We start from the raw sequence: 24352 nt of genomic DNA, 5'->3' as shown, positions 1-24352 counted from the left end.
CCAATCCATAGTTACACATCACGTGCTGGCCAACTTGTTGATGGTCACTGAATATAGTCGGGGGCAAAGCAGTAGAAGTCTATTTCATTCCATTAATTCTGTCCAGTCATCAGCTGGATAGCCTTTGACGTAGCAGATATAGGTCTTGGGTGTCCTGGGTACTGGGAAAATCTGTCATTAAGTCGAGACTTGATCTGGTGTTTGGTGTTGGCCAGTAGCAAGGGCTTAAGCTCCCTGAGGCGTACGGTTATCAATCTAGAATTTCGAGTACTCTGTATCGCGATCTATAACCAGCGCTATTGATCAAGCACAGCCAATTTTGGTACTTAGGAGGTGTTATAGTCGGCCAGCCAAAAGGACAGATGGACAACGGCAAGGGGGCCCGAAACCTCGAGCGCCACACAGTCAAGCAGCCCATACTGTTGTTTCTGGGCTGGAGGGTCACTAAAACCAGGCGTATCCAGCGCCTAAACGTGATATCAAGTTGTAACTCAAGGCATCGTCCCGCCGTCGTTGGTGGAGGTTGATGAAAAGGAGATGCGGCAACCAATAAGAGCCGAGGATCTTGTCGCTTGTAATTACATAAGCAGCGTCCGCCTCAAACCACAAAGTGTCCACGTACAGAAAGACGCAAAGCAACCAACAGCAAAAGGCAAGCTTGTCATCTACTACTACAACAAGCCTTACTGCCGTGCCTGCTCCTACGGCTTGGATATCGATGCTCCGGATCAACTAAACATACCGTATTTTGGTCGGCGCCTAGAGTTTCTCTCCTTCCTGCGGCCTAGGCCAATTCCCCGCGATAACAATGCAGTCCGCCTCTCCAAACGTGCTCACAAAGGTACGCCTCAATGCTCTTGATTTCAACCAGTTTCCTGTATTTATCTCATGCTGATTTTTGTTGTTTGCTACCGCAGTTCGAGTCGAAGTCCTCTAGAGCCAAAGGCCTTGCCTTCCACCCAAAAAGGTCAGCACGAAAGCAATCGCCGACCCACCATATCGAGTGTGAACCTCTATGCTAACCGACCCGAACAGACCATGGCTTCTAGTCGCCCTTCACTCGTCAACTATCCAATTGTGGGATTACCGCATGGGAACTTTGATTGACCGGTTTGAAGAACATGATGGCCCCGTTCGAGGAGTCGATTTCCACAAAACCCAGCCCTTGTTCGTCTCTGCAGGTGATGATTATAAGATTAAGGTCTGGTCATTGCAGAGCAGGAGGTGCTTGTTTACTCTCAATGGCCATCTAGATTATGTTCGAACGGTCTTCTTTCATCACGAGCTCCCATGGATTATCTCCAGCTCCGACGACCAGACCATTCGTATCTGGAACTGGCAGAACCGATCTTTGAGTAAGACCGCTCTTTAACCCTTGCAAAAGGACATCACTGACCTGAATACATAGTTTGTACCATGACCGGACATAATCATTATACTATGTGCGCACAATTCCACCCAAAAGATGACCTGGTTGTCTCAGCCTCCCTCGATCAGACAGTGCGTGTCTGGGATATCTCCGGGCTTCGAAAGAAGCACTCTGCCCCTTCTAGTACAATGGCATTCGAAGAGCAGATGGCTCGCTCAAACCCTGCTCAAGCAGACATGTTTGGAAACACCGACGCGGTTGTTAAGTTTGTTTTAGAAGGCCATGACCGTGGTGTGAATTGGGTTGCATTCCACCCTACTCTGCCCCTGATTGTTTCTGCTGGCGATGATCGCCTTATAAAACTGTGGAGGATGAGTGGTATGTTTGGTACACTATGTGGCTCTAGAATGTTCCTACTAACTTGCTCTAGAAACGAAGGCATGGGAGGTGGACACTTGTCGTGGCCATTTTCAGAATGCGTCTGCTTGTATTTTCCACCCACATCAGGACTTGATTCTGTCTGCTGGTGAGGATAAAACTATCCGTGTCTGGGATTTAAATAAGCGAACTGCGGTTCAGTCATTCAAGCGGGATGCAGACCGCTTCTGGATGATCGCAGCCCACCCAGAAATTAATCTGTTTGCTGCAGGACATGACACTGGTGTCATGGTCTTCAAACTTGAGCGGGAGCGTCCAGCCTCCGCTTTATACCAGAACCAAGTTTTCTACATAACCAAGGACAAGCACCTTCGCTCTTATGACTTTACGAAAAACACCGAGTCTCCGGCCATGCTATCTCTCAAGAAACTCGGGAGCCCCTGGGTACCCGCTAGGACACTTTCATACAACCCAGCTGAGCGTGCTATATTGGTCACCTCTCCCACCGATAATGGCACCTATGAACTGATCCACATCCCGCGAGACTCAACTGGAGCGGTAGAACCAACTGATGTGAAGCGCGGGCATGGAAATTCCGCAGTGTTCGTCGCCCGCAACAGATTTGCCGTCTTCACCCAGTCCACACAGCAAATAGATATTAAAGATCTAAGCAACTCTACCACGAAAACGATCAAGGCTCCTCATGGCACAACCGACATCCACTTTGGCGGAACTAGCTGTCTCCTCCTCCTCACGCCAACTTCTGTGGTTCTTCTTGATATCCAACAGAAGAAACAACTCGCAGAGTTGAGCGTCAGTGGTGTGAAATACGTTGTATGGTCCAATGATGGCCTCTACGTTGCTCTGTTAAGCAAGCACAATGTCACAATTGCCACAAAATCCTTGGAACATGTCAGCACCCTGCATGAAACCATTCGAATCAAGAGCGCTTGCTGGGATGATAGCGGTGTGCTCCTATATTCCACTCTTAACCACGTCAAGTATTCCCTCCTCAATGGGTGAGTTATCTGAATAATCCCACTAATCTCATATCAATACTAAATATTTCTAGTGACAATGGTATTGTTTGCACCTTGGACCAGACTTTATATTTAGTCCGTGTTAAAGCTAGAAAGGTATACTGCTTGGATAGAACTGCGAAACCAACTGTTCTCGCCATTGATCCCACGGAGTATCGCTTCAAGCTTTCCTTGGTGAAGAGGAATTATGAGGAGATGCTTCAAATCATCAAGACATCTAGCCTTGTTGGGCAAAGTATCATCTCGTACTTACAAAAAAAAGGATACCCTGAGATTGCCCTTCAATTCGTTCAAGACCCCCAGACTAGATTTGAACTTGCCTTAGAGTGCGGGAACATTGATGTTGCAATCGAAATGGCGAAAACCCTTGACCGCCCCAAGCTCTGGGCCCGACTCGGAACCGAAGCTCTAGCACATGGTAACAATCAGACTGTGGAAATGACATACCAGAGACAAAGGAATTTTGATAAACTGTCATTCCTCTACCTCGCCACAGGTGATCAGGAGAAGCTCTCTCGAATGGCTAAAATCGCCCAGCACAGAGGCGATTTCACCTCGCAATTCCAGAACGCACTTTATCTTGACGATATTGAAGCTCGAATACAGATGTTTAAGGAAATTGATCTTTGTAAGTTTTACGCTGTATATTTAAAGCAACTCTCTACTAACTTTGGTGCTACATAGTGCCATTGGCGTACCTCACTGCTAAAACACATGGATTTGTGGAGGAGGCTCAGTCTATTCTTGAAGCTACCGGCGTTTCTGAGGACCAAATAACTCTTCCAACCCTTGGTGAACCAAAGCCGGCTCCCAATGTTGTTGTTCAAACGTTCAAATCCAACTGGCCTGTGAAAGCCCCTTCTCATTCCTCTTTTGAGAAGGCACTCTTGGGTGAAGTTAGTGGAGCTGATGATGAAGGTGTCAACGGTTTTGAAGACCAAGATGGTGAACGCGAGACCGGTGGTGTCGAGACTGGGCTCGGTGATGAACAAGAGGAGGAAGACGTTGCTGGGTGGGACATGGGGGATGATATCCAAATTGAAGAAGAAGCTGACCTTCTCGGCACCGAAAATGTCGAAAGCGGCCCATCCAGTAGTGAAGCTGAATTGTGGTCCCGCAACTCACCACTTGCCGCTGACCATGTTGCTGCTGGATCTTTCGAGTCAGCAATGCAGCTCTTGAATCGTCAAGTTGGTGCTGTGAACTTTGAACCTTTGAAACCACGCTTCCTCGAGATCTACCAAGCTTCGAAGACGTACCTTCCAGCAACACCCGCTCTTCCTCCAATAATAAACTATGTACGCCGTACTGTCGACGAAACCGATACACGCAGGCTGCTTCCAGTTATCCCCCGAAGTCTGGAGACTATTGCCAGTGTTGATCTGCAAGAGGGCTATGCTGCAATGCGATCGAACAAGCTTCAGGATGGAATCGTGATTTTCCAGCGAATTCTACACTCCATTCTTGTTAACACGGTCTCGTCGGAGGCGCATGTGGCTGAAGCCAAGAAAATCATCTCCACGGCGAGGGAGTATATACTAGCCATGTCGATGGAGCTCGAACGACGAGCTTTACCAACAGACACTCCCGAAAACCTTAAGAGAAGCCTTGAACTCTCTGCCTACTTCACCATTCCAAAGCTCGAAGTGGCTCACCGGCAGCTGGCGCTCATGGCCGCCATGAAATTTGCTTATACCAACCAGAATTTCTCCTCAGCCCTCAGTTTCGCCAACAGGATGATTGCAAACGGTGGTTCGGCCAAACTGCTGGATCAGGTAAGCCCATTCTTTATCCCATCACTCTACCTTTACTGACTTCCAAACAGGCAAAGAAGATAAAGGCTCAGTGTGAAAGAAACCCCCAAGATGCTATTGAAATTGAATTTGACCAATTTGCTGAATTTGATATCTGTGCTGCTTCGCATACTCCGATCTATGGCGGCTCTCCTAGCGTGTCGTGCCCCTATACTGGTACCAAGTATCATGAACAGTACAAGGGCTCTGTTTGCACAGTTTGTAAAGTTTCTGCGGTTGGCGCTCCTGCAAGTGGTTTGAGATTATTTGTTCCAGGACAGCACTAGACTGCATCCTTCTTTTCCTGTCTTGTCTTATTCCATGACTGACTGATTTTACGATGGGAGGAGAATTACTATGACGTTTTATACATTTCCAGGCAAGGCCTATTTAGTTAGAACCACCTGGTCAAATTTGATAAAGTTTTGTTCACTTTTACTATGCCTATTTTTTTTATTTTTATTTATTACTTTATTTTATTTTATTTTATTTATTTATTTATTTTATTATTTTGTTTTTAGAAAAAACCACTTGTTCTACGACCCTTAGGATAATAGTATTTATGTAAGTAGTCAACTTTGCTTCTATTTGCGTACTTATACCAAGATGTATCTGGTTATTCGACTGTAATCCGGGAGAAGAATTTGCAATATACTTACTGTTTCTCACTCGACATTTGGAACTAGGACTAGAACTAAAACATAGATACTACTTATATGGGCATATAAAAATACAGGATTTTAGTAGTTATATCTATCACTATGGTACATCTTTATGGCAAATAATAACATAAACTATGCTCTATCTTCGCTTAAACCCAGCATTGGCGTAAGAGATGCCAGCCTCTTAGGTATTGTCTGCATATCACTAACCAAAGATCTTGAAGCTCCATAAAACCCTATACCTCGGGTAATATAATCAATCACATCTCCCATCCTTCCACCCCGTTCTCCATCTCTCTTCCCATTTGGAGCAATCGAACTCCTTCTTCCCTAACTTCCGATTTACCTCATTGTGAGCAAGACACATCCAATTGCCGAACTCCGCACGTCCAGAGAGTTTTGGCTTGTTAGCGCCGCTTGGATGATTCATCCACGTTCGCAGGTCATCGGCGCATACCCAGCAAGGATATAGCTTTGAAAAAAGGGTCATAAACTGGTTCATTTCGCTTTGCTGCTGAGGTGAGGCAGTAGTAGGATATGTTGCTGCCATGGTATGGAGGAGGGTCCAGGTACTTCTACCTAACGCTTCAACGTCTGCCGGACAATCATTGGGTATCTCAGATGTGGAACTCGTGCTTGAAGTACTGAGAGTTGCAGGCGTGGCACTTGTAGTAGAGGAGGCATTGGAAGAAGAGGGCGATGCATTAGGTGGAAGGCCGGCTTTAACCTTCGTCAACGCCCGCCAGTCTGCGAGGGAGGTGCAGGTTCGGCAACTGCTCTCATAACATAAAGCATTAGTTGTATTCCTCAAATTCTGGATACATGGATAGATCAGTGCTCACGGCTTGCCGTCCTTATCCAGAACAACACCCTTTGGTAGCTTCTGGGTCTTTTCTTCTTCATTCTTTTCTGCTGGTGCCCCAGTGGGCGCATTTCTCTGCTTAATAGCACTCAATTGTTCTTTGAGTATGTCTGCCATGGTTGAAAATAGTAGCAAATAACAGTGTCAGGCCAATAACGTCGCCGTTATATGTTTTTATATTTCTATCTCAGATGAGCGTCGGATGTCTGAATCCATCGAGTATATTTCTAAGCAGGCCATTTTCTTATCGCCGCTCTTATCGCCGCCCTCATGCAGCCTCGCAAGGTCGAGATATCAATAACCGTCCAGCGAGCTAACTAACCTGCCAGCTACCTAAACCATTCGTTTAACTGTCATTCAACTGCCTGTTTGTTTTGCTACGGCGGCTTGTTTTTATGAATGTTGCCTTCGCATGAAGTTCATCTGTCCATCATCTCGCGCCGAGCTGGTTGTCTTCAATCTCCAAGTCGCGTCTTAATTTTCATCCACTCCCCATTATCTTTTCACAGTCTCTATATTCGGAGACAAAGCAGTCAGTTGTTCCATTTTTGCGGAAATCGAGAGCCTAGTTTGACGGAAACGCGTTTTTTGCCCAGTTTTACTGCTTTCCAGGATGTCGGACTCAGAATTTGAGACGCGCTCCTCTTCAGGCCTTCCAAGTGCGGAAGCAATAGAGCAAGGGCTGAGGGCTACAGTTGCAAAGATATACAAGTCTGGAAACCTTGATGAGCTTACTGTGAAACGCGTGCGATTGGCAACAGAGAAAAATCTGGGACTGGAGCAAGGTGTCCTCAAAGCCCATGCGGAATGGAAACAGAAAAGCGATGAGATCATAAAGGATGAGGTGGTACGTACACTCGAATTCCTCTGTTCTTAATAGGAAGCCGCCGGAATATTTATACCTAAGTATGCGTGTGCAGGTATTAAAATTGGTGCTAGGAAATACAGGAGAACCCATCGCCGAAGTCTACTGCAGCGCCGACAAAGCCCCGATCGAAGAAGCGACCCTCGCCTGAAACACAAAAGGCTTCAAAGCCTGTCAAGAAACGCAAGAAGGCAACTTCAGTGCAGTCTGAGGAAGATAGTAACAACATGTCTTCCGAGGAGCATGACCCCATGCCAATTAGCAATAAGAAATCAAAAGCGCCACCAATGAAAGTGTCTCGAAATAAAAATGTTACCAAAGTCGACGCTGAATCAGAGGAAGACAATTCAGATCAGAGCGATGGTGATAAGAGTGTAACTTGTCAGCCGAAAGCTACATCTAAGGCAACCAAAGCTGCGGACGCAGAAGGAGATTCGGAGAGCGAAATGTCAGTGCTCATCGACGAAGAACCAAAACACAAAAAGGGAAAGTCAACCGCCCGGAGCACTGAGCTAGGTAAAGGCAAGAAGACCAAGTCGGGGAAGACACGGAAGGAAACTGTACCAGAAGACCCAGACCAGGCAGAAATAAAACGATTGCAAGGCTGGTTGGTTAAATGTGGAATACGGAAAGTTTGGGGCCGCGAACTCATGGGATGCAGTACACCCAAAGAGAAAATCCGTCATTTAAAGTCCATGCTCAAGGATGCAGGTATGGATGGGAGATATTCGATCGAAAAGGCCAACCGTATCCGGGAAGACAGAGAATTGAGGGCCGATCTGGAGGCTGCTCAAGAAGGCGCGAAGAAGTGGGGAGCCAATATCGATGAGGAAGAGGAGTCTTCCAAGACTGGCCGGTCAAGTAGACGGATTGCTAAGAGTTTCAAGCAGTTTGACTTCCTCGGGCAAGATGACCAGGACTCGGAGTCTGATTAATATACCCGTTATGCTGTATAGTATAGTATAGTGTAGTGTAGTGTAGTGTAGTATCCGATGATCTCGTTGTAACGAAGCCGTAATGCATTATGTTCGTAACCGGATGCAGAGGTAGCCTAGTAGTTCTTATGGATGTAGATAGCTACTTCAATGGCGTGTCCGTTGGTGTCTTCATTTCGATACCATTCCACCACTCATTCGCTGTGCAACGAGGCTAAATACGGCCACCGACGATATAAAGAGCACGAGATTATAGAACTATCATGCTATCAGTATGGAATCTGTTAAATGTTGGTGAATAGTATGCCTCTCTTACAGCATTCCTGGAGTATTCATTTTCTTCTGCTTCGGTGCGCGCCTCGACGAAGAGTCTTCGAAGGTTAGGTAGATTGGCCTATTCCTACGTTAAAACTAGCCATCCAGACTCCTATTAACGGGGGCTTTGTACCATAGCAACAGGCTCTACTGCGACCAAGAGCGACGACGGCGGGAGCAGCCCAGGATTGCTTTGCGTCGTTGCGTCGTTGCGTCGTTGCATCGAGGCTGTTCCGGGGCTCCAGCTAGATAGATGTTTAGTCAGCAGTCACGTGAATACCATAAACCAAGTACCTGCAACTCGCTCCCAGAAGGTCAAGAAATATTGAAGACAACAGAGGCATTGAATATATCCTACGGTGCGGGCGAGGACGTCTCCTAGTTGCTGAGGCAGTACACTTCTTCGTGGCCAGCTTGATCATAGACCCTGCGTTGCGAGCAGAATAACGCCTAACTAACTAACTTGCTAGTTAACTTAACTAGTTAGTTTAATTAAGCTGATATTCCGTCCGGCCTGGGCACAAAACGGGAAGTGTTTTGGAGCATCAAAAGGCCATCAATTTGGCACATCATCACGTCGACCTTCGCTCTCTTTTACCTAGCGGAACAGCATCTTCCTTGCCGCCAAACCACACCCGTTTCTCTCTCTACGGTCCTCTATCCGCCAGGCTAAAGCCAGCTCAACTGCTATCCCACCGCCGGCCCGCTGAAAAGCCCCTCCACCAAAAGCCGTCTGGCTTAACCGCAGCGTTACCGATGCTTGCTCGCGGCAATGGCTGTTAACAGGATAAGGGGGGCCTTTACGGCTCCGCGGAAGGGCGAGACGTTTGAGCTGAGGGCTGGATTAGTGTATGGTGATATGGAAACCCCCAAATCACACGCGGTTTCAACTGCTGACCTTGCAATTACAGATCGCAATATGCATACGAGAGGTAAATCCGCGGCTATTGCAATTGATCCTAGAGCTGTGCTCACATTTTCTTCAGAAAGGAATCGATTCAAAAAACGATCATGGCCATGACGTTGGGTAAAGACGTGTCTTCCCTTTTCCCTGATGTCCTCAAGAATATAGCGACCGCGGATCTCGACCAGAAGAAGCTCGTCTATCTCTATCTGATGTAAGGGGAATTCTTCGCACCCTCTCCCCCACCTATTGTCCCAGTGAATTGTAGCGATTGCAGTTTGATTTAACTACCAGCACAGGAACTATGCCAAATCACACCCCGACCTTTGCATTCTCGCCGTCAATACGTTTGTCCAAGACACAGAGGATCCAAATCCCTTAATTCGAGCTCTTGCGATACGGACAATGGGTTGCATCAGAGTGGAAAAAATTGTAGACTATATGGAAGAACCGTTGCGCAAAACATTACGAGATGAGTCTCCTTACGTTCGAAAGACTGCCGCCATATGCGTTGCAAAACTATTTGATCTCAACCCAACTCTCTGCCTTGAGAACGGTTTCCTCGAGGCGCTCCAAGAAATGATCGGAGACCCAAACCCCATGGTAGTTGCAAATTCGGTGACTGCCCTCGCAGAAATCAGCGAAACTTCTCCGGAAACCAAGGCTCTGCAGATCACTCCAAACACACTCCGAAAGATGCTCATGGCCCTCAACGAGTGTACCGAATGGGGAAGAGTCTCAGTTCTCACGAATCTTGCCAACTACACTCCCAAAGACCAGAAGGAATCCGAGAATATATGTGAACGAGTAGTGCCTCAATTCCAGCATATAAATGCCAGTGTTGTCCTCGCTGCGGTCAAAGTTGTCTTTTTACACATGAAGTACATAAACCCAGACATGGCCAAGTCTTATCTTAAGAAAATGGCCCCTCCCCTAGGTATGTACCAACAGCTTACGATGCATGCTGAGTGTGAGGTCCTTTTTACTCACATATGTTAGTTACACTTGTCTCCTCGGCTCCAGAAGTACAGTACGTTGCTCTGAGGAATATCGACCTCCTCTTGCAAAGCCAACCAAATATTCTAGACAAGGAGCTTAGGGTATTCTTTTGCAAATATAACGACCCACCCTACCTTAAGTTTCAAAAACTAGAGATAATGGTTCGAATTGCCAACGACAGAAATGTGGATCAGCTCCTTGCCGAGTTAAAGGAGTATGCTCTAGACGTTGACATGGACTTTGTGCGCCGTGCAGTCAGGGCAATTGGACAAACGGCTATCAAAATTGAGCTAACTGCAGAGAAATGTGTGGCTACCCTTCTAGATTTAATCAACACCAAGGTGAATTATGTGGTCCAGGAGGCCATCGTAGTGATCAAAGATATATTCCGAAAATATCCCGGATATGAAGGAATTATCCCTACCCTTTGCCAGTGCATCGATGAACTTGACGAGCCAGATGCCAGGGGTGCGTTGATATGGATTGTGGGAGAGTATGCAGAGAAAATCAGTAACGCTGGTGATATCCTGGCCGGCTTCGTGGACGGCTTTAATGAAGAATTCACCCAGGTAATATATCAAAATATCCCCTTTTCTATGCTATGTTGGGGGTTTTGGGTGACTAATTCTCTATACAGACACAGTTGCAAATCTTGACAGCAGTGGTCAAATTGTTCCTCAAACGTCCTGAAAAGGCTCAAGGCTTGGTACAGAAGGTTTTGAAGGCAGCAACTGAAGAGAATGATAACCCTGATATCCGAGACCGAGCGTATGTTTACTGGCGGCTGCTTTCTAACACGAATGATCCAAACGCCCCCAAAAATGTCGTTCTTTCCGAGAAGCCCCCAATTGTTACCACTATCCATTCTCTACCCCCTAACCTTCTAGAACAACTTCTTGGCGAGCTCTCAACGCTGGCTTCGGTTTATCACAAGCCTCCAGAGCAGTTTGTAGGACAGGGCAAATACGGCGCAGATGCTGTTCAGAAAGCAGCTATTGAGTTTGACTACCCTCGCCTCTCCAAATTGGCCAAGGTCACTAACATCGATGCTTAGGGAACAACTTCAAAATGCCCGGGAGAACCCTCTTGCAGCCGCTGCAGCCGCTGCAGCAGTTTCTGGCGCGGCACCGCCTCAGATACAAAATAATATCGAGAACCTACTAGATATCGACTTTGATGGAACGGCTCCTGCGTCTGCCCAGGGAGAACCGCCCGCTGGCATGTCTGGACTGGAAGGGCTAGCCGGCACGCCAATGAGGGTTGCATCACCAACAACTACAGGCCCACCGCCGTCAAGTAACAACTTAGAGGATCTCATGGGAGTTTTCGGGAGTAACCCCTCGCCTTCTAACCAAGGCGAAACCAACTCTGGAAGCGGAAACATGGGCGGGAATGATTTGATGAACGGCCTCGCTGGGCTTGACCTTTCAGGCTCCACAACCTCTCCTGCTCCTGCTTCGATGCAAAGTCAAGGCGGGCAGAAGAAAAGCAACTCCGAGCTCTTGGACTTATTTTGATTGATTACGGACTTTAGAGAAAACATGATCTTTCTTCCCCCGAATATATTACATTGTCACCATATCGTATACCAAAAAGGCTGAATAACAGCGTTGCTAGATAATTTAGGATGTATATAATTGCGACAATAGTCAATATTTTCGTAGTGTATTGCGCCGTGTGCATTCTCTATGCATTTCCCTGTAACTGCTGCCAGTATTATGTGGGTATCGCCATCTGGGTCCCAGCAGTTATGATAGCCAGATATTATAGTTACCTTCGCGGAGGCCCACTCAGTAGCTTGTGTATTTATCACAATGCTGTTGTTAAATTCTTCAAGTAGCTAATTAACTATAACACCTTTTCCAACCAACTCGGATTTGACAAAAGCGCTGATATTACTAAATAACCAACCTGCATCTTCCTACCCATGAAGCAGAGTCGCTATAAACTGCTGTGATAACTATCCCGCGCAAAATATAATTAACTAGATGTCGTCGACCTCAGGAAACAGCTCCGGCTATCCAACATCAAGCAACTCTAGATCTCGGCAACCGCAACAAGAGCAGCCCTCGCCGCAGTCAACATCTTCTTACTTGACTTACCCCGTTTCCCATGTTGTCTCTGGCATATATCGACGGCTTACGGAGCCAGGCCCTCCTCCCTCCACCCGCTCTCTGAACCCCATGGGTGACGCTGCAATTTTCACTCCGCCACGCCGCACAGCTTCCCCGTTCCATCCTCCACCACTGACGCCGCTTACGCTCGAATGTTCTTCAAACGATACAGACCAGCTCCTAACACGATCATTAGCCGAGGAGATAAGGCTACTGGTTCCTCCTCGGCTCCAGCTTGTGGACACTTGGAAGCTGGTGTATAACCTCGACCGAGACGGTGCATCCTTATCTACCCTCTACGATAAATGCAGAGAGCACTCGGAGATAAGCCAACGCGCTGGATACCTGCTTGTTGTCCGTGACTCCTCGTCTTCTGCATTTCCTGGGACTGGAAATGCCAACTCTGGCGGAGGGGCAACTACGGGCGGTGGTGCATTGTTCGGGGCCTATCTCACCGATGCACCGCACCCTGACTCCCATTATTACGGAACAGGTGAATGTTTCCTCTGGCGGGCAAGTACCTTATCATCTACTCCAGTAATACCAGCTACTGCTGCGAACGGGAAGAATACCAAACCTGGACATTCTTTGTGCGAGAGTTTGGAACAAGCCGGTCTGCCTCCACCTCCAAGTGCGGATACTACCAATATTCGTGGAAGAAATACTACATTTAGAGGTGAGGTTGAGCCCATTGCTCCTGGGAATAACGGGGGAGAATCTCTTCTCCAGCCTCCCACCGCAGAAGGAGACGGATCCAATGGCTCGCCCATCTCTCAAACACGAGTTAGGGCCAGCCCAGTTGCTAACTCCCGTGTAGGCAGCAGTAGAAGCGGTACTCATACCCCAGAGCATATCAGGTTTAAAGCCTTCCCATATAGTGGAGTTAATGACTATATGATATTTTGTGAGACTGGATTTCTCAGCGTAGGTGGAGGGTACGTCCTTTCAAATGAAATTCTAAACCCTCGGGTTTATAAATGAACTAACAATTACTCCTTTTCATAGTGACGGCCGCTACGGTCTATGGCTAGATGACTCGTTTGAGAAAGGTGTATCCAGCCCTTGCCTCACATTTGGGAATGAACCACTTAGTGATGAAGGGACCAAGTTTGACGTCCTGGCCGTCGAGGTATGGAGTATTGGGTAAGGCAAGGTATGTATTACTAGTAAACGAGAGTTTATTTTGAAGATATCTACAGCGATTTTGGCCGAGCCTTCCTGTTCTCTGGGAAAATGGATGGTGTCACGTCAAGGTGGTTTATACCCATTCTGTTAGTATGCTAATACTCAACTCGATCTTACATATAATAGCAATCATAACCGGTTAGCAACCGTTTTCGCTGAAGTCTGGTTATGGAAGTGGCCTGTATCGTAACTAAGGTATCACTTCTCTTGATTTACATTTCTTTCACGGGTGGCCCGAAGCGGTAACAAACTCAAAAAGGTTAATAGTCCCGGTGTTAGATGATCCAGTAATTATCTCTGTAGTCGTTGGAATCACCTTCCATTCGCGAATAATTGATACATTGAATATTAAATACTGGAAAACTACCATTGAAGGAGGACGGACAGTATTACATTACAGATAAAAGGTGTTTCCTTAGCGGCAATTATCATCACTAGTTAGCTATCAATATGGGCTGTTGACGATTTCATTCCTCCCTAGCCGACTAGCCTTCCTTCCAGCGCTAAACCTAGCTGGTGTAACTGGAGGGCCAGCTATGCTCTCCCTAGTTGGCTTTCGAAGACTCTGCTTTGCAACCATATTGACTTCGTTGGGCAAGGCAACAATGACGTTTTTATCACTTCCAAATTTGAAGTTATCTGCTTTGACTTCCTCTGCATACCGCTTTATAGTGTATGGGTCTTTACGGCCAAGTAGAATCTTCTTCAGATTCCAGGTAACTATAAATGGTCCAGTGGCAGTGACAATTGAAGTTTCTGAAGAGTCCAGGCCTGTGTTGAATCGAGCGGGAGTAAACGCAAGGGGGGATTTGGTTTCATGTTGGAATTGAGCAACATGTGCAGGTTGTAAGCCGAGACGTCGAGGCTGTGGTTTCGAGTCTTTCGCAAATGACTTCTCAAACCCGAGCTTCCCTTCGTTCTTTCCATCTTTTTGCAGAGCATCAATCAAAAGGAGATATGTGCGACAGGTAGCAAGTACCCATCGGCCATCCGCAGAGACATCTAATCCAATGATGGCTTCTCCGAGCGCTGGGATATGAGTTTTGGCATTGACACCCAGTCTGTCAAACATGCGGATATCTCCTTTATTCGAAGCAACAGCAAGGTAGCCCTTTTCGGTGGTTGAGGCAACAGAGAAATCGTTCTTACTAGCATACTGCTTTAGGTCTGCATCCACAAGCTTGTTGCCAGACAGACGAGGATCAATGCGGTAAAGGGCGTTTTGTGATATACCAACAAAGGGCTGTGCAGATGTCATTTGAGAGAATTTCTATTTTCATTGTTAATAAATCAGAAAGTATCGAAGTTTTGGCATTTGCTGTTTGACTTACCGTTTCAGGGGTGAAGGACAACACAGGAATATCATCGTGTACTTTCCACTCGTCGACAACTTTACCATACTCCAAATCCATACGATATAGAGAATTTGGATTTTGTTCATTCTGGAGAATCATGTTCGCGTCCTCTGCATGAAGCATGACCTTTTTAGGGCTGAATAGCTTGCCATCTGGTGTTTCAACCTTTGAAATATTGGTTGAAAACTCGAGATTGTTATTAGGGGTATGTCTGAAGACACCAATCTTCGATCCTCTCACGACAAAAGACCTATCGTGTTTGTAACCAACAGCAAGTTGAGAGTTGACATTTCCATCCTCGTCTCGAGTTACAACATTATCTTCGTCTTCATCTGTGTCATAATGCTCGCTCCTCTGTCCATCATCTTCTTCCTCTTCCTCTGCTAATTCTCTCTCTTCGGTCTCTTCCTCTTCCTCGAGCTCTTTAAGATCTTCCTCTCTTTTATCTTCCATCGTAAGGTCATTAAATGCTTCCAGTACATAATCACGATCATTTTCTTTTGTTTTAGCCCACTTCGTTTCATTCAGGCGTTCCCACAGAGCTTGCATTAGCCCTTCCTGGAACCGTTCCTCTGTGGGCTGGTCCTTGAATCGTAGAAGCCAAGAATAAGCAGAGCCATCTTCTGTATAATGATTGAAGATGAATGAGAGATACTCGAAGTTAAACACTGGGTTGATATCGCCAACAACAGGTTGGCCGAGCCACTCGCGATCAGAGCCCGTGATTTGTAGCCAGTATTCCCAGGATCCGATTTCAGAAACTGTTGCAGTTACCAAGCGGTCCTGAAGAACAAATGTCCCAGTATTGAAGTCGAACAAGTGAAGCTCAGCTGTCTCTTTAGCTAGTATCTCGTTCGCAGTCGGAATGGAAGCAGACGGCGGTGCAACAGTTGGCTCCGCAGGCTGTTGCTGAATCCCTTTAGAAGAAACAACTTCTTTCGCCATCGCTGCTGCCGATTCCTTGGAGGTTGGAGAGGTCGAATGAGGAGAAGCAGTGATTGGGCTCGCTGTGGGGATTGGGCTCTCTTCTTCGTCAAAATCGAATTCTTGGAGCTGTTGGTCAGTCGCTTGCTGTGCACTACGGCGATATTTACGCTCGTACTGACACTCCACTGCCGCAAGCAGAAATGTCGCGACTTTTTCCTGGGGCGTTGAGGGGTCGCAGACGAACTCGTAGAGATCGCCGACGTCACCGCTCAAGTCTCTCCATGCAATCACCTTCTCGCCTTCTTCCCGCAGTTCAGACCGGAGACGAAGGCTCTCGTCTACCAGAAAGATCTTCTCATCCTTGTCGCCGCCGAGTGCTTCAAGCTCGCCGCTTTCATCGCCTTCGGCAGCGAGCTCTTCTTCCCCTTCTTCATAAGCCCGCTGAATGACTAGCTGGTACTGGAACTCTTGGCCAGTCCGTCGGATGCTGGCCGCAGCGTCCTTGAAGATGAGTTCAGAGTAACCTTTGGGGGAGAGCGGCCGAACGATATATAGTTGCCCTTGAGGTATTTCGATAATAGATTCCTTCGCAGAGTCACCAAAGATGAGCTTACTGACTATATATCCCCCATAAATAAGTAAGTCAGTCAGTTGACTGCGAGCCAAATCCTGAGCGAGGGGCAAGGAGACAGGGAGTTCAAACTAGCTGCTTACCGTTCCTGAGCATAAACATGGTTGCTGTAGTGGTTGCAGCTCACCGGGTAAGTCCCAGGCAAAGGCGAGCGACGTGCCAAATCTGTAAAAGAATTACTGGAGGGACTGTGTGAGTATCGTGCCGGGGTCGGTTTCTGCTCTTGTTCCTCGCTAAATCGCGACTTTATCTTTCTTATCTTCTTCTTGTTGCTTTTTTTTTCCCTTTCTCGAATGACGAAAAAAAAAAAAAAAAAAAAAAAAACCAAAAAAATAAAGATAAAAATAAAAGGCAGTATTGTTGTGGCAAAAAGCGAATATCAGTGGCAGTAACTAACGGCAGTAGGACGGTAGATCCTAAGGTTTGGAATAAGGGGCGAGTATGCTAACTGCCACGCAATACACATGTTAATACCACCATGAATGCTCGTGATTCAATAGGGGAGTGAAGTTGGATTCCTCTGGGACCTTTCCAGAGCCACGCATGCTTTTGCATTCTTTTTATCTTTCTGTTCATATCATTTTATTCTCTTATCCGTGCTCTCTCTCGTTTCCCGTCAGCTCTTCTGTCTCCATTCTCAATCCTCCTTCTACTTCTTCCCTGGCATCTCCGTCTGCGTCATCTGCACCCGCTCTTGATTCGGCACCTAATATTTTCCCCCCTCCAGGATGAGTGTCATGTACAGCTTCAGAACTCCCAGGGGTAGACACTTCGCTCTTCAGCCGGCCTCCTTTCCTCTTTGGCATCACTTGAGAGAATGCTTTCCCCCAATCTTTCAGTTCAAGCCACTTTAACATTATTTCCATGACGTGGTTGGTAGCGAGCACAAATCGACTAGCCATTTGCATGTAGTCTCCGATGGGCAACTTGGCTGTTTTCATTCCTTTATCCATGGCTCGCTGATAACAAATTCCTTTATGTCTGTTCTTATCGACAATTCCTCCGATAATGTAGGTGCTGTAGGGCTTGAGTTCCATCAGGGTATTTGGGCTGTCACTGGTAAGATACACCACCTCCCCTTCCTCCTTCAGGGTCTTGGACTCGGACTTTTCTGCAAATGCTCCTTGTAAATTTGGATGGCGTATCTCATGCATCCGCCGCTGGGAAGACTCTGCCGCTGTAGCAAAATCATCCTGTGTAATCTTAACACCGATCCAGTTCTCGTGGTTTTTGGAAAGCACGGTATCAAACCGTTCCTTCAACTTGCCGTGGAAGGATGCTATAACTAGGCTGGCTCTGTAGGCTGCCTTTGCGTTATCCGAATATGACCGCGTAATTTGCGATGACAATGACTTGAGCTCAGTATCATGCATGAGTTCATCAAAATTGCAGTCAATTATAAAGGTCAGCGGGACATTAACTGCCCGGGCACGAGCTTCTCTTCTGATTTTATTTTTATCGGGCAGTATTCCCTCAACATGCACTCCAGGTATCAAAGCCACACCATTGGCTTGAAGTTCAGCTTTCAAGGCTTTGCTCCGTTCTCTTTTCTTCTGTAGCTTCTCTTTGCGATACTCCTTTCGCCTTTCCCTTTGGTCCTCCCACCTGCGTTGTTTTGCAAGTTTTTTCAACTGGTTTTTAGATAGCGTTGGCTGCTGAATCTGATCTGCGGTGGTACCTATAGCAGTATCTATAGCAGCTTGTGTACACCCTTCAGACTTTGCATCAATTTTGTGCTTATCATCATTGATTGATGGATCTTGCACAACCCTTGACATTGGAAAATCCACAGTAGAGTCGCCCGCTTCGTGCTCTGTCTTTTGTAGTTTGCTTGGCCGCTCCTCTGCTTCCATAGCTGGTATACACTTTGTAGAAACAAACTAAATAGTTAGGCTAGCTGTCAATTGCTGGTCATGCCAAAGACGTGAAAAGTCCTTTTGGGCGCTCAGAGGATCCTCAATCTCGAAAGTTTGAAGGTCTGCTTTCCACCAATAACGTGGAGGCAAAAAAATCACATCACGTGAGCCGACAGGTCCGCTACCACATCGTCAACTTCAACCTCGATCGAACATTCCATATCACACATCTGCGTGAACACTCTTTCAACCGTCACAATGCCTCAGGATATGCCCCCTACAGGGGGATATCGCCCGGTCCAGTACAAGGTACGATCTTATTTCCCAAATCCCTGACCATTGGGCCTTGTGCCTCTGAACTTTGTTGTACAGTATGGCTAACGACCTGCACAGCGCAATGTACCTGTTCGAGGGTTCCGCCCTGTCTACTATCTCATCGGAATGCATGCTATAATGGCGTATGGCCTCTATAAACTTTTCATTGGTACCCGCGAGCGAAAGTGAGTCGTCCAACACCACTGCAGCCTTCCCTTCCGTCCGTCGATTGAAGAGTGCTAACAAGGCACTTTTTTGTTTTATTTTTTTTTTTAAAAAATAATAGTGAACTTGCCCGAGAAAAGATTTGGTCTCGAATCCACCTCATTCCACTCCTCCAAGCTGAGGAAGACCGAGATCAAGCAAGACGTTACTTCGCAGACAAAGCAAGAGAGAAGGAGTTGCTTGGAACCGATACCAAAATATACAATTCTGATAGGTATGTCATGGATCCACATCATATTTACCTGGCAAAGCTGCTGACCGGTTTCAATTCCCAGATTCGTGAGACCAACCTTCATGTATACCCCATCTCCTTCGAAATAGGCTTGTCTGTATAAATATCTACCATAATTCCCGTACTTTTCATTCATTACCATTCCATTAGAAATGGACCAGTGCTTGCTTTTCTCTACAGATCTCCCGAAGTTTAAACCTTTTGCATTGCGGTAAGGCATCACGGCCTTCTATGGACGAATGATTGTTTATCCAGGGCATTAGACAAAGAAGGGACCTTTGGAGGTGTTGTAAGATGAAAACGAAAACATGCAAAGATAAATACAAACTAACGTGCTCGGATTCAATTCAATAAGAGACTAGTAGTATATAATAATGGCCGTAGGTGAAATAACTCCATCCTTCACAGCAGCTTCAACCGGCTGACTTAAACAAGCTCGCTGGGCCTCGCAACGATTAAGCCTGATTGAACATATCGGCTACAAACGTTAGGTCAGCCCCGTCATTTATGTCAACTTTCTTGGCTTCTTCTCCCTCCATTTCTGTAGACATATATCTCGCCTGCATTGCGCTGCGTTCCTTGCGACGATTGACGGCCGTACCCAAAATACGTCCTTGCTCACTGATCCTCACTCCTCGAACACCCTCCAGCAGATCCAGGATGATGGCTTTCTGCTGTCTGCTTGAGGCTGAACCATGAAGTGCGACCTCTGCTGCTTTCACCTTCTGTTCTAGCATTCCTGGCAAGCTCAGAATGATAGATCTAGGAGTGTTTGTTGTTGGGCCATATAAAATCCATATAGAAGAAATGAGCTGTGCTAGATCCTTTTGCATGTCCACAAAATATGGGTCATGAACGGAGTTTATACACGCTTTCAAAACTTCAGTACTGATGAATTCCCGAATGGTAGCAGCTGTTGGAGTGTCGGTCACAGGAACGAATTCCGTTAGCATGGATCGAATAACGCGGGTTATAATAACGCAGCAACGTGTGTCATGCATTTGCAAGGCATGTGTGCAGAATAAAAGAACTGGCTCAAGGATCTGGGTGGATGATATAATGAAACTTCGCATTGTTTCAGGCTGTCCTCCATCGGTAGCCTTGAGCTCTCCTGTTTTTGAAGGGTCTTGAGTCCCTTAAGGCTATGTTAGCAGCTAGTATGTATTAATGGCCAGTACTAGGAATGACCAACCTTCTCGCTCAGGATCCAGGAAGCTAGCCACCATGATGACAGCAGAGTATGTCAATTGTCTGAGGATACTTTCGTCTTTCATTTCCTCCGTAAGGTCATCATCGACGATACCTATCCTTCGGCGCTGGATTATATCCCACTCGCTAGTAACTTTCTTGTCAAGTTGTGAAAATAACGCGGACATCATCGGGGGTAAGAAATCAGCGCGGGCATTCGACGGGCAATCATCTATTAGACACCGTGAGATATTTAAGAGGACCGAAAATTGGTGTGAGGACAGGGAGAAAGCATCTTTGTATAGCGCCTGCGAAAGGGGGACAGGAAGTTCGGGAAACCCGTAGAAATAATTTTCTAGCCGACTCATGCTGAAAAGAACCGAATAGCATGCTTCTCTGACGGCTCTCACTTTTCCACGAACGGATGATGAAAGCCCTTCTAGCGTAGTTTTTGACCCAGCTATTTTAGAGTAGAATTCCTGCCTGCTTCCACTTGAAATACCGGCTTGCCAGAACCTATCTGTCAAAATTCGACCAACAACGGGGCGCATGTCCTCGGGAAGACCTTCCCAATTATCAGGATTATGAAAAGCATGCGCATGACTAGTATAGTTAGAATATGTATAATAGTTCACAGAGAGTAATTATCATACCTAATAAGCTGGAGAATAGTCGGCAAGATTAGGGGAATAGTATCTTTCCATATATCAAGGGCAATCTGGTATGCTGGTTCATCTTTTTTCACCTTCTCCGTTGATACAGCGAGGAGTGTGCGAGTAGGGCGCAGGGGTAACTCCTGCACAGTCAGGGTTGTCAGTATATTATTATCAATATCTGAATTCTTATAAATACCTGGAATTTTTTACTTAAATCTTCCTGGATATGTATGCCTTCGGCGTCGAGTGGAACGGCAGTCCAATCCTCTATCTTCTGGGCTTCACGTTTCTGAAGGTAAGGGTGTACTTTATCCAAACCAAGGACATCATAAAACCCCTTGAATGAACCCAGTACCAGCTTTAGTTCTTGATTAGTCCACGCCTGTTTGATTGGTTCAACAAAAGAGTTCAATCGGGCTTGTCTGATATACGGATCCACGCTCCGAGCACGCTGCCTGCAATGCAGTTAGATATGCTGTAAACGATTTCAAGGATATATAAAACCCACATGATAATCAAGAGGATCGCAGATAGCTCCATATGAGGACGTCCCTCATCATTCGGCCTTTTCCCAATTTCCTGTGCTTTTTGTTCCAGCGGCTCGTAGTAATTCTAAGGCGGAGGTAAGTACATTTCGTCAAGGTAAGAAGCAAACTACTTACGGCAAAGTAGTCAGCGTATCTAATTGCAAGCCTCCGAATCTCGTACGTGGCCATATTATAGAGTTCTCTCACTGACTCCGAATATGCAGAATATTCTGGGTGATCGGGTATCTGGACCATCAATATATGCTCGAGGATTTTCAGCGCGTAACTTGGTCGATCTACTAGAGCCTTTGCTGAAATGTCAACGCATAAGCGTAGCACTCGTTGTTTTATGCATGGGTCCTGCTTGCTGTTAATACCGAATATTCCAGCTTCGATAGAGTGAGATTAAAAGTATACCTCAAAGTTACGGTTCATCAGACCCATGGCCCAATTTTCAAGTGCGCTCTCTAAGTCTAGACGCTGTTGTTCCTATTTTCCCTGGTATCAGCACCGGTTATGGATTCAATTCCAATTGGAACCAAAACAAACCATCACTTACATCTAGTTGAGGGTTTGAGCCCAATGATCCTTTCCATTTGAGGTAACCCTTCAACATTGCCTCAACTACCGTGAATTGGATATCGGCACGGAGGGCAGGTATTGATTGCTTCTGAAAGGTAGCCACTATTTAAATTAAGTTAGTTATCCAAAAAGAGGAACTGTAAAGTACAGGATTCCTTACCACTGAATGGAGCATTCCCTGCATACACGTTATCCAGGGCGCTATTGACCCCAGCGAGGATATGAGGAATTGCCTCAAGCGTGTGTTTTTGAACGATAACCTCAATGACTTGGCTGCAGTACCGCCGGTAATTTCCAACAAAGGCATGGCGTTCGGGTATAGTATCAATATCCTCGCTAAGAAATACCATGGTTGGGTCATCCGAATCCTCTGGAAGTGCCTCGTATCGTACGAGCCGCTGAGAACAGATCTGCAGTAGCTGCCCTATTAGGTTGTTGACAATATCCAATCCACCTATATGGCTTGAGGCAAGTAGTCTGGACCATGAATGAAGTACTGGTATGGACACAACAAGGCTTGGATTCTGGAGTATACTAATGAGAAAGGAGAAAAAGCTAGGAAGGTCAACTGATTTCGTGAAATCGACAGATTTCTCTTCGAGAAAACCGGCGATATAGGAAACCAACTGCGACAATCAGTTAGCCGGACATAATTAGACATCTGCTTGGATTCGAGGGCGGGCAAACCTCGGATAGCTTTTTGGATATAGAGTATTTCGACTCAATAATGTTATCTGCGCCGACAATCGACCATTCATATAACTTCCTCAGGAGGTTAAGATGATCATTTTGATATATTATGTTCACAAGCCTTTGGAATTCCTCAATATTATAAGTTGATCTTCCATATAACGAGTGTAACGCCTCGACCGCCGCCTATGTCTCACCGATTAGTATTGATTATTTCAAACTAGGAACAGCTGTTTAGCTTACTAGAAGAACTGCATCATCCTCAACTTCGAGTGCATTACAAATGGCTATGACGCATTGAGATGAATCGATGGCCATTGGTATAACCCATGCAACAAGCGAACGCAGACAACTCAATGACTTTAATGCACAAGTTTTGGCTTCTGTCGATGCATGGAAATTCCGTACACAGTCACTTAAGAAAGATGAGACCCTGAAGAGCCAGCCCTCGCTCCCACTGCGGATTTCAGTATGATGGTCCCTTGTTGGGTACGCCACTTTAAAAACGTCGTAGGGTGTGCAAATTTCCACTAGAGCTCTGTTTAAATCAGTTCCTCTAAGGGATGACGCTGTGTCTTCCTGATGGATTATGTCCTCTGACAGAGTCTCCAGCACAGTCAGCACAAGTTCTTTATGGGTAAATGTCGCATTCCATAGATGCATCAAAGATTCATCCATCTGCGGCCACTCCAGACCCCAGGTACGCTTTGCGAGTTCAACCCACAACGAAGCCACTTTGTTGCGGATGTAAGAAGGATCCTGGCACCGCAAACCTTCAGCCAGACTCATGACAAGACCCCTGGTATGGTTCACCTCGTCTGGAGACAGCTCCAGGAATTTGTACCGCAAAACATGCTCCAGGAATGAAAGTCCGAGGTGCTGGACTACAGGGGAATGGCTCTTTTCCGCAGCCAAAAAGTAGCCATTTTGCAGAGCGGCCTTTTCATGCTTCTGCTGCTCGAGAAACTCTGAGGCTTGCTTCCTGACTTCATTCGAGGAGGCGGGGGAATGTATAACATCAAGAGCCTGGATGATATTTGCTAGCTGAGGGGCCGCGTTCTCGTTCCCGTCGCCGGGCTGGATAGAGTCAGCCATTCCACCACCACCCGCTGCTTCGGTTTCCGTCACCAGTAGACTTTTTATCCCGATGACTATACAGAGGTATCTTTTTTTTTTTTTTTTTTTTTTTTTTTTTTTTTTTTTCCTAGTAATGTATTCCTCCCCTTTCTTTAGTTAGTTAATCAACTGCTAGTCAACTAGTTAGTTATTCCTTGGTTGGCTTAGGCGCCTGGGGGTCGTAGTGAAGAGTTTTTCAATGCCAAATTTCGAGGTTTGAGTCGGCTGTCGCAGGGCTTGTTCCAATGTTCAGATGAGTTAACGATAAAAAGAAGATAGCAATAGAAGAAGTGAGGTTTTGGGAAGGATTATAGTTACCTACTGGCTAATATTTTTATATCGGAGCCCGTTGGCTGTTTGTTTACAATGTAATATTAGTGAGATTAACTAGACTGTTACATAACTAGTAACTTAGTTATAAACCGAATCCTCCTTGGTTAGTAAGACGTCAAAAGTGTTTATTTAACTAAGCCAGAACCATTACTATGAATGGATATACTGGGCGCAAAAATCATGGGGAAGAATAATAAATATGCATATTATAATCCGCACCAAAAATATGATTTCACCGAGAAGAAACAGTGAAGAGACGTGTTGGAGAGACGGTATTTGCTACGGAGTACCCTAATAT

General features: G+C 46.2%; 9 protein-coding genes across 9 annotated transcripts; 5 read left to right on the top strand and 4 right to left on the bottom strand.

Moving 5' to 3' along the window:
- Positions 1–1090: 1090 nt before the first annotated feature.
- Positions 1091–4867, top strand: ARB_04694 (uncharacterized protein; the record flags this gene model as incomplete). The annotated part of the gene is made up of 6 exons (XM_003017764.1): positions 1091–1355; positions 1409–1747; positions 1800–2766; positions 2820–3415; positions 3472–4562; positions 4613–4867. 6 exons carry the CDS (start codon positions 1091–1093, stop codon positions 4865–4867), a joined length of 3513 nt encoding a protein of 1170 aa, XP_003017810.1.
- Positions 4868–5498: 631 nt separating this feature from the next.
- Positions 5499–6221, bottom strand: ARB_04693 (uncharacterized protein; the record flags this gene model as incomplete). Its single annotated transcript, XM_003017763.1, has 2 exons — positions 5499–6015; positions 6085–6221. 2 exons carry the CDS (start codon positions 6219–6221, stop codon positions 5499–5501), a joined length of 654 nt encoding a protein of 217 aa, XP_003017809.1.
- A 496-nt stretch (positions 6222–6717) lies between these two features.
- ARB_04692 (transcriptional regulator, putative) lies at positions 6718–7904 on the top strand (the record flags this gene model as incomplete). The annotated part of the gene is made up of 2 exons (XM_003017762.1): positions 6718–6951; positions 7053–7904. The coding sequence occupies 2 exons, from the start codon at positions 6718–6720 to the stop codon at positions 7902–7904; spliced, it is 1086 nt and encodes a 361-aa protein (XP_003017808.1).
- A 1326-nt stretch (positions 7905–9230) lies between these two features.
- ARB_04691 (uncharacterized protein) lies at positions 9231–11639 on the top strand (the record flags this gene model as incomplete). Its single annotated transcript, XM_003017761.1, has 5 exons — positions 9231–9337; positions 9423–10060; positions 10123–10691; positions 10760–11121; positions 11177–11639. 5 exons carry the CDS (start codon positions 9231–9233, stop codon positions 11637–11639), a joined length of 2139 nt encoding a protein of 712 aa, XP_003017807.1.
- A 471-nt stretch (positions 11640–12110) lies between these two features.
- ARB_04690 (uncharacterized protein) lies at positions 12111–13383 on the top strand (the record flags this gene model as incomplete). Its single annotated transcript, XM_003017760.1, has 2 exons — positions 12111–13171; positions 13242–13383. 2 exons carry the CDS (start codon positions 12111–12113, stop codon positions 13381–13383), a joined length of 1203 nt encoding a protein of 400 aa, XP_003017806.1.
- A 483-nt stretch (positions 13384–13866) lies between these two features.
- ARB_04689 (uncharacterized protein) lies at positions 13867–16436 on the bottom strand (the record flags this gene model as incomplete). The annotated part of the gene is made up of 3 exons (XM_003017759.1): positions 13867–14691; positions 14753–16320; positions 16418–16436. The coding sequence occupies 3 exons, from the start codon at positions 16434–16436 to the stop codon at positions 13867–13869; spliced, it is 2412 nt and encodes an 803-aa protein (XP_003017805.1).
- A 488-nt stretch (positions 16437–16924) lies between these two features.
- On the bottom strand, positions 16925–18187 carry ARB_04688 (tRNA m(1)G methyltransferase domain containing protein; the record flags this gene model as incomplete). The annotated part of the gene is made up of 1 exon (XM_003017758.1): positions 16925–18187. One exon carries the CDS (start codon positions 18185–18187, stop codon positions 16925–16927), a length of 1263 nt encoding a protein of 420 aa, XP_003017804.1.
- Positions 18188–18643: 456 nt separating this feature from the next.
- ARB_04687 (uncharacterized protein) lies at positions 18644–19065 on the top strand (the record flags this gene model as incomplete). The annotated part of the gene is made up of 2 exons (XM_003017757.1): positions 18644–18690; positions 18792–19065. The coding sequence occupies 2 exons, from the start codon at positions 18644–18646 to the stop codon at positions 19063–19065; spliced, it is 321 nt and encodes a 106-aa protein (XP_003017803.1).
- A 352-nt stretch (positions 19066–19417) lies between these two features.
- On the bottom strand, positions 19418–23700 carry ARB_04686 (uncharacterized protein; the record flags this gene model as incomplete). Its single annotated transcript, XM_003017756.1, has 10 exons — positions 19418–20073; positions 20155–20753; positions 20804–20946; positions 21003–21261; positions 21315–21418; positions 21469–21693; positions 21893–22017; positions 22076–22541; positions 22603–22791; positions 22849–23700. 10 exons carry the CDS (start codon positions 23698–23700, stop codon positions 19418–19420), a joined length of 3618 nt encoding a protein of 1205 aa, XP_003017802.1.
- Between the last annotated feature and the right edge of the window lie 652 nt (positions 23701–24352).

Source organism: Trichophyton benhamiae (assembly GCF_000151125.1).
Source record: "Trichophyton benhamiae CBS 112371 chromosome Unknown contig01293.0, whole genome shotgun sequence".
NCBI classification, from domain to species: Eukaryota; Fungi; Ascomycota; class Eurotiomycetes; order Onygenales; family Arthrodermataceae; genus Trichophyton; species Trichophyton benhamiae.
Note: the sequence above shows the minus strand (reverse complement) of the source record. Positions and strands in the feature narration are given on the sequence as shown.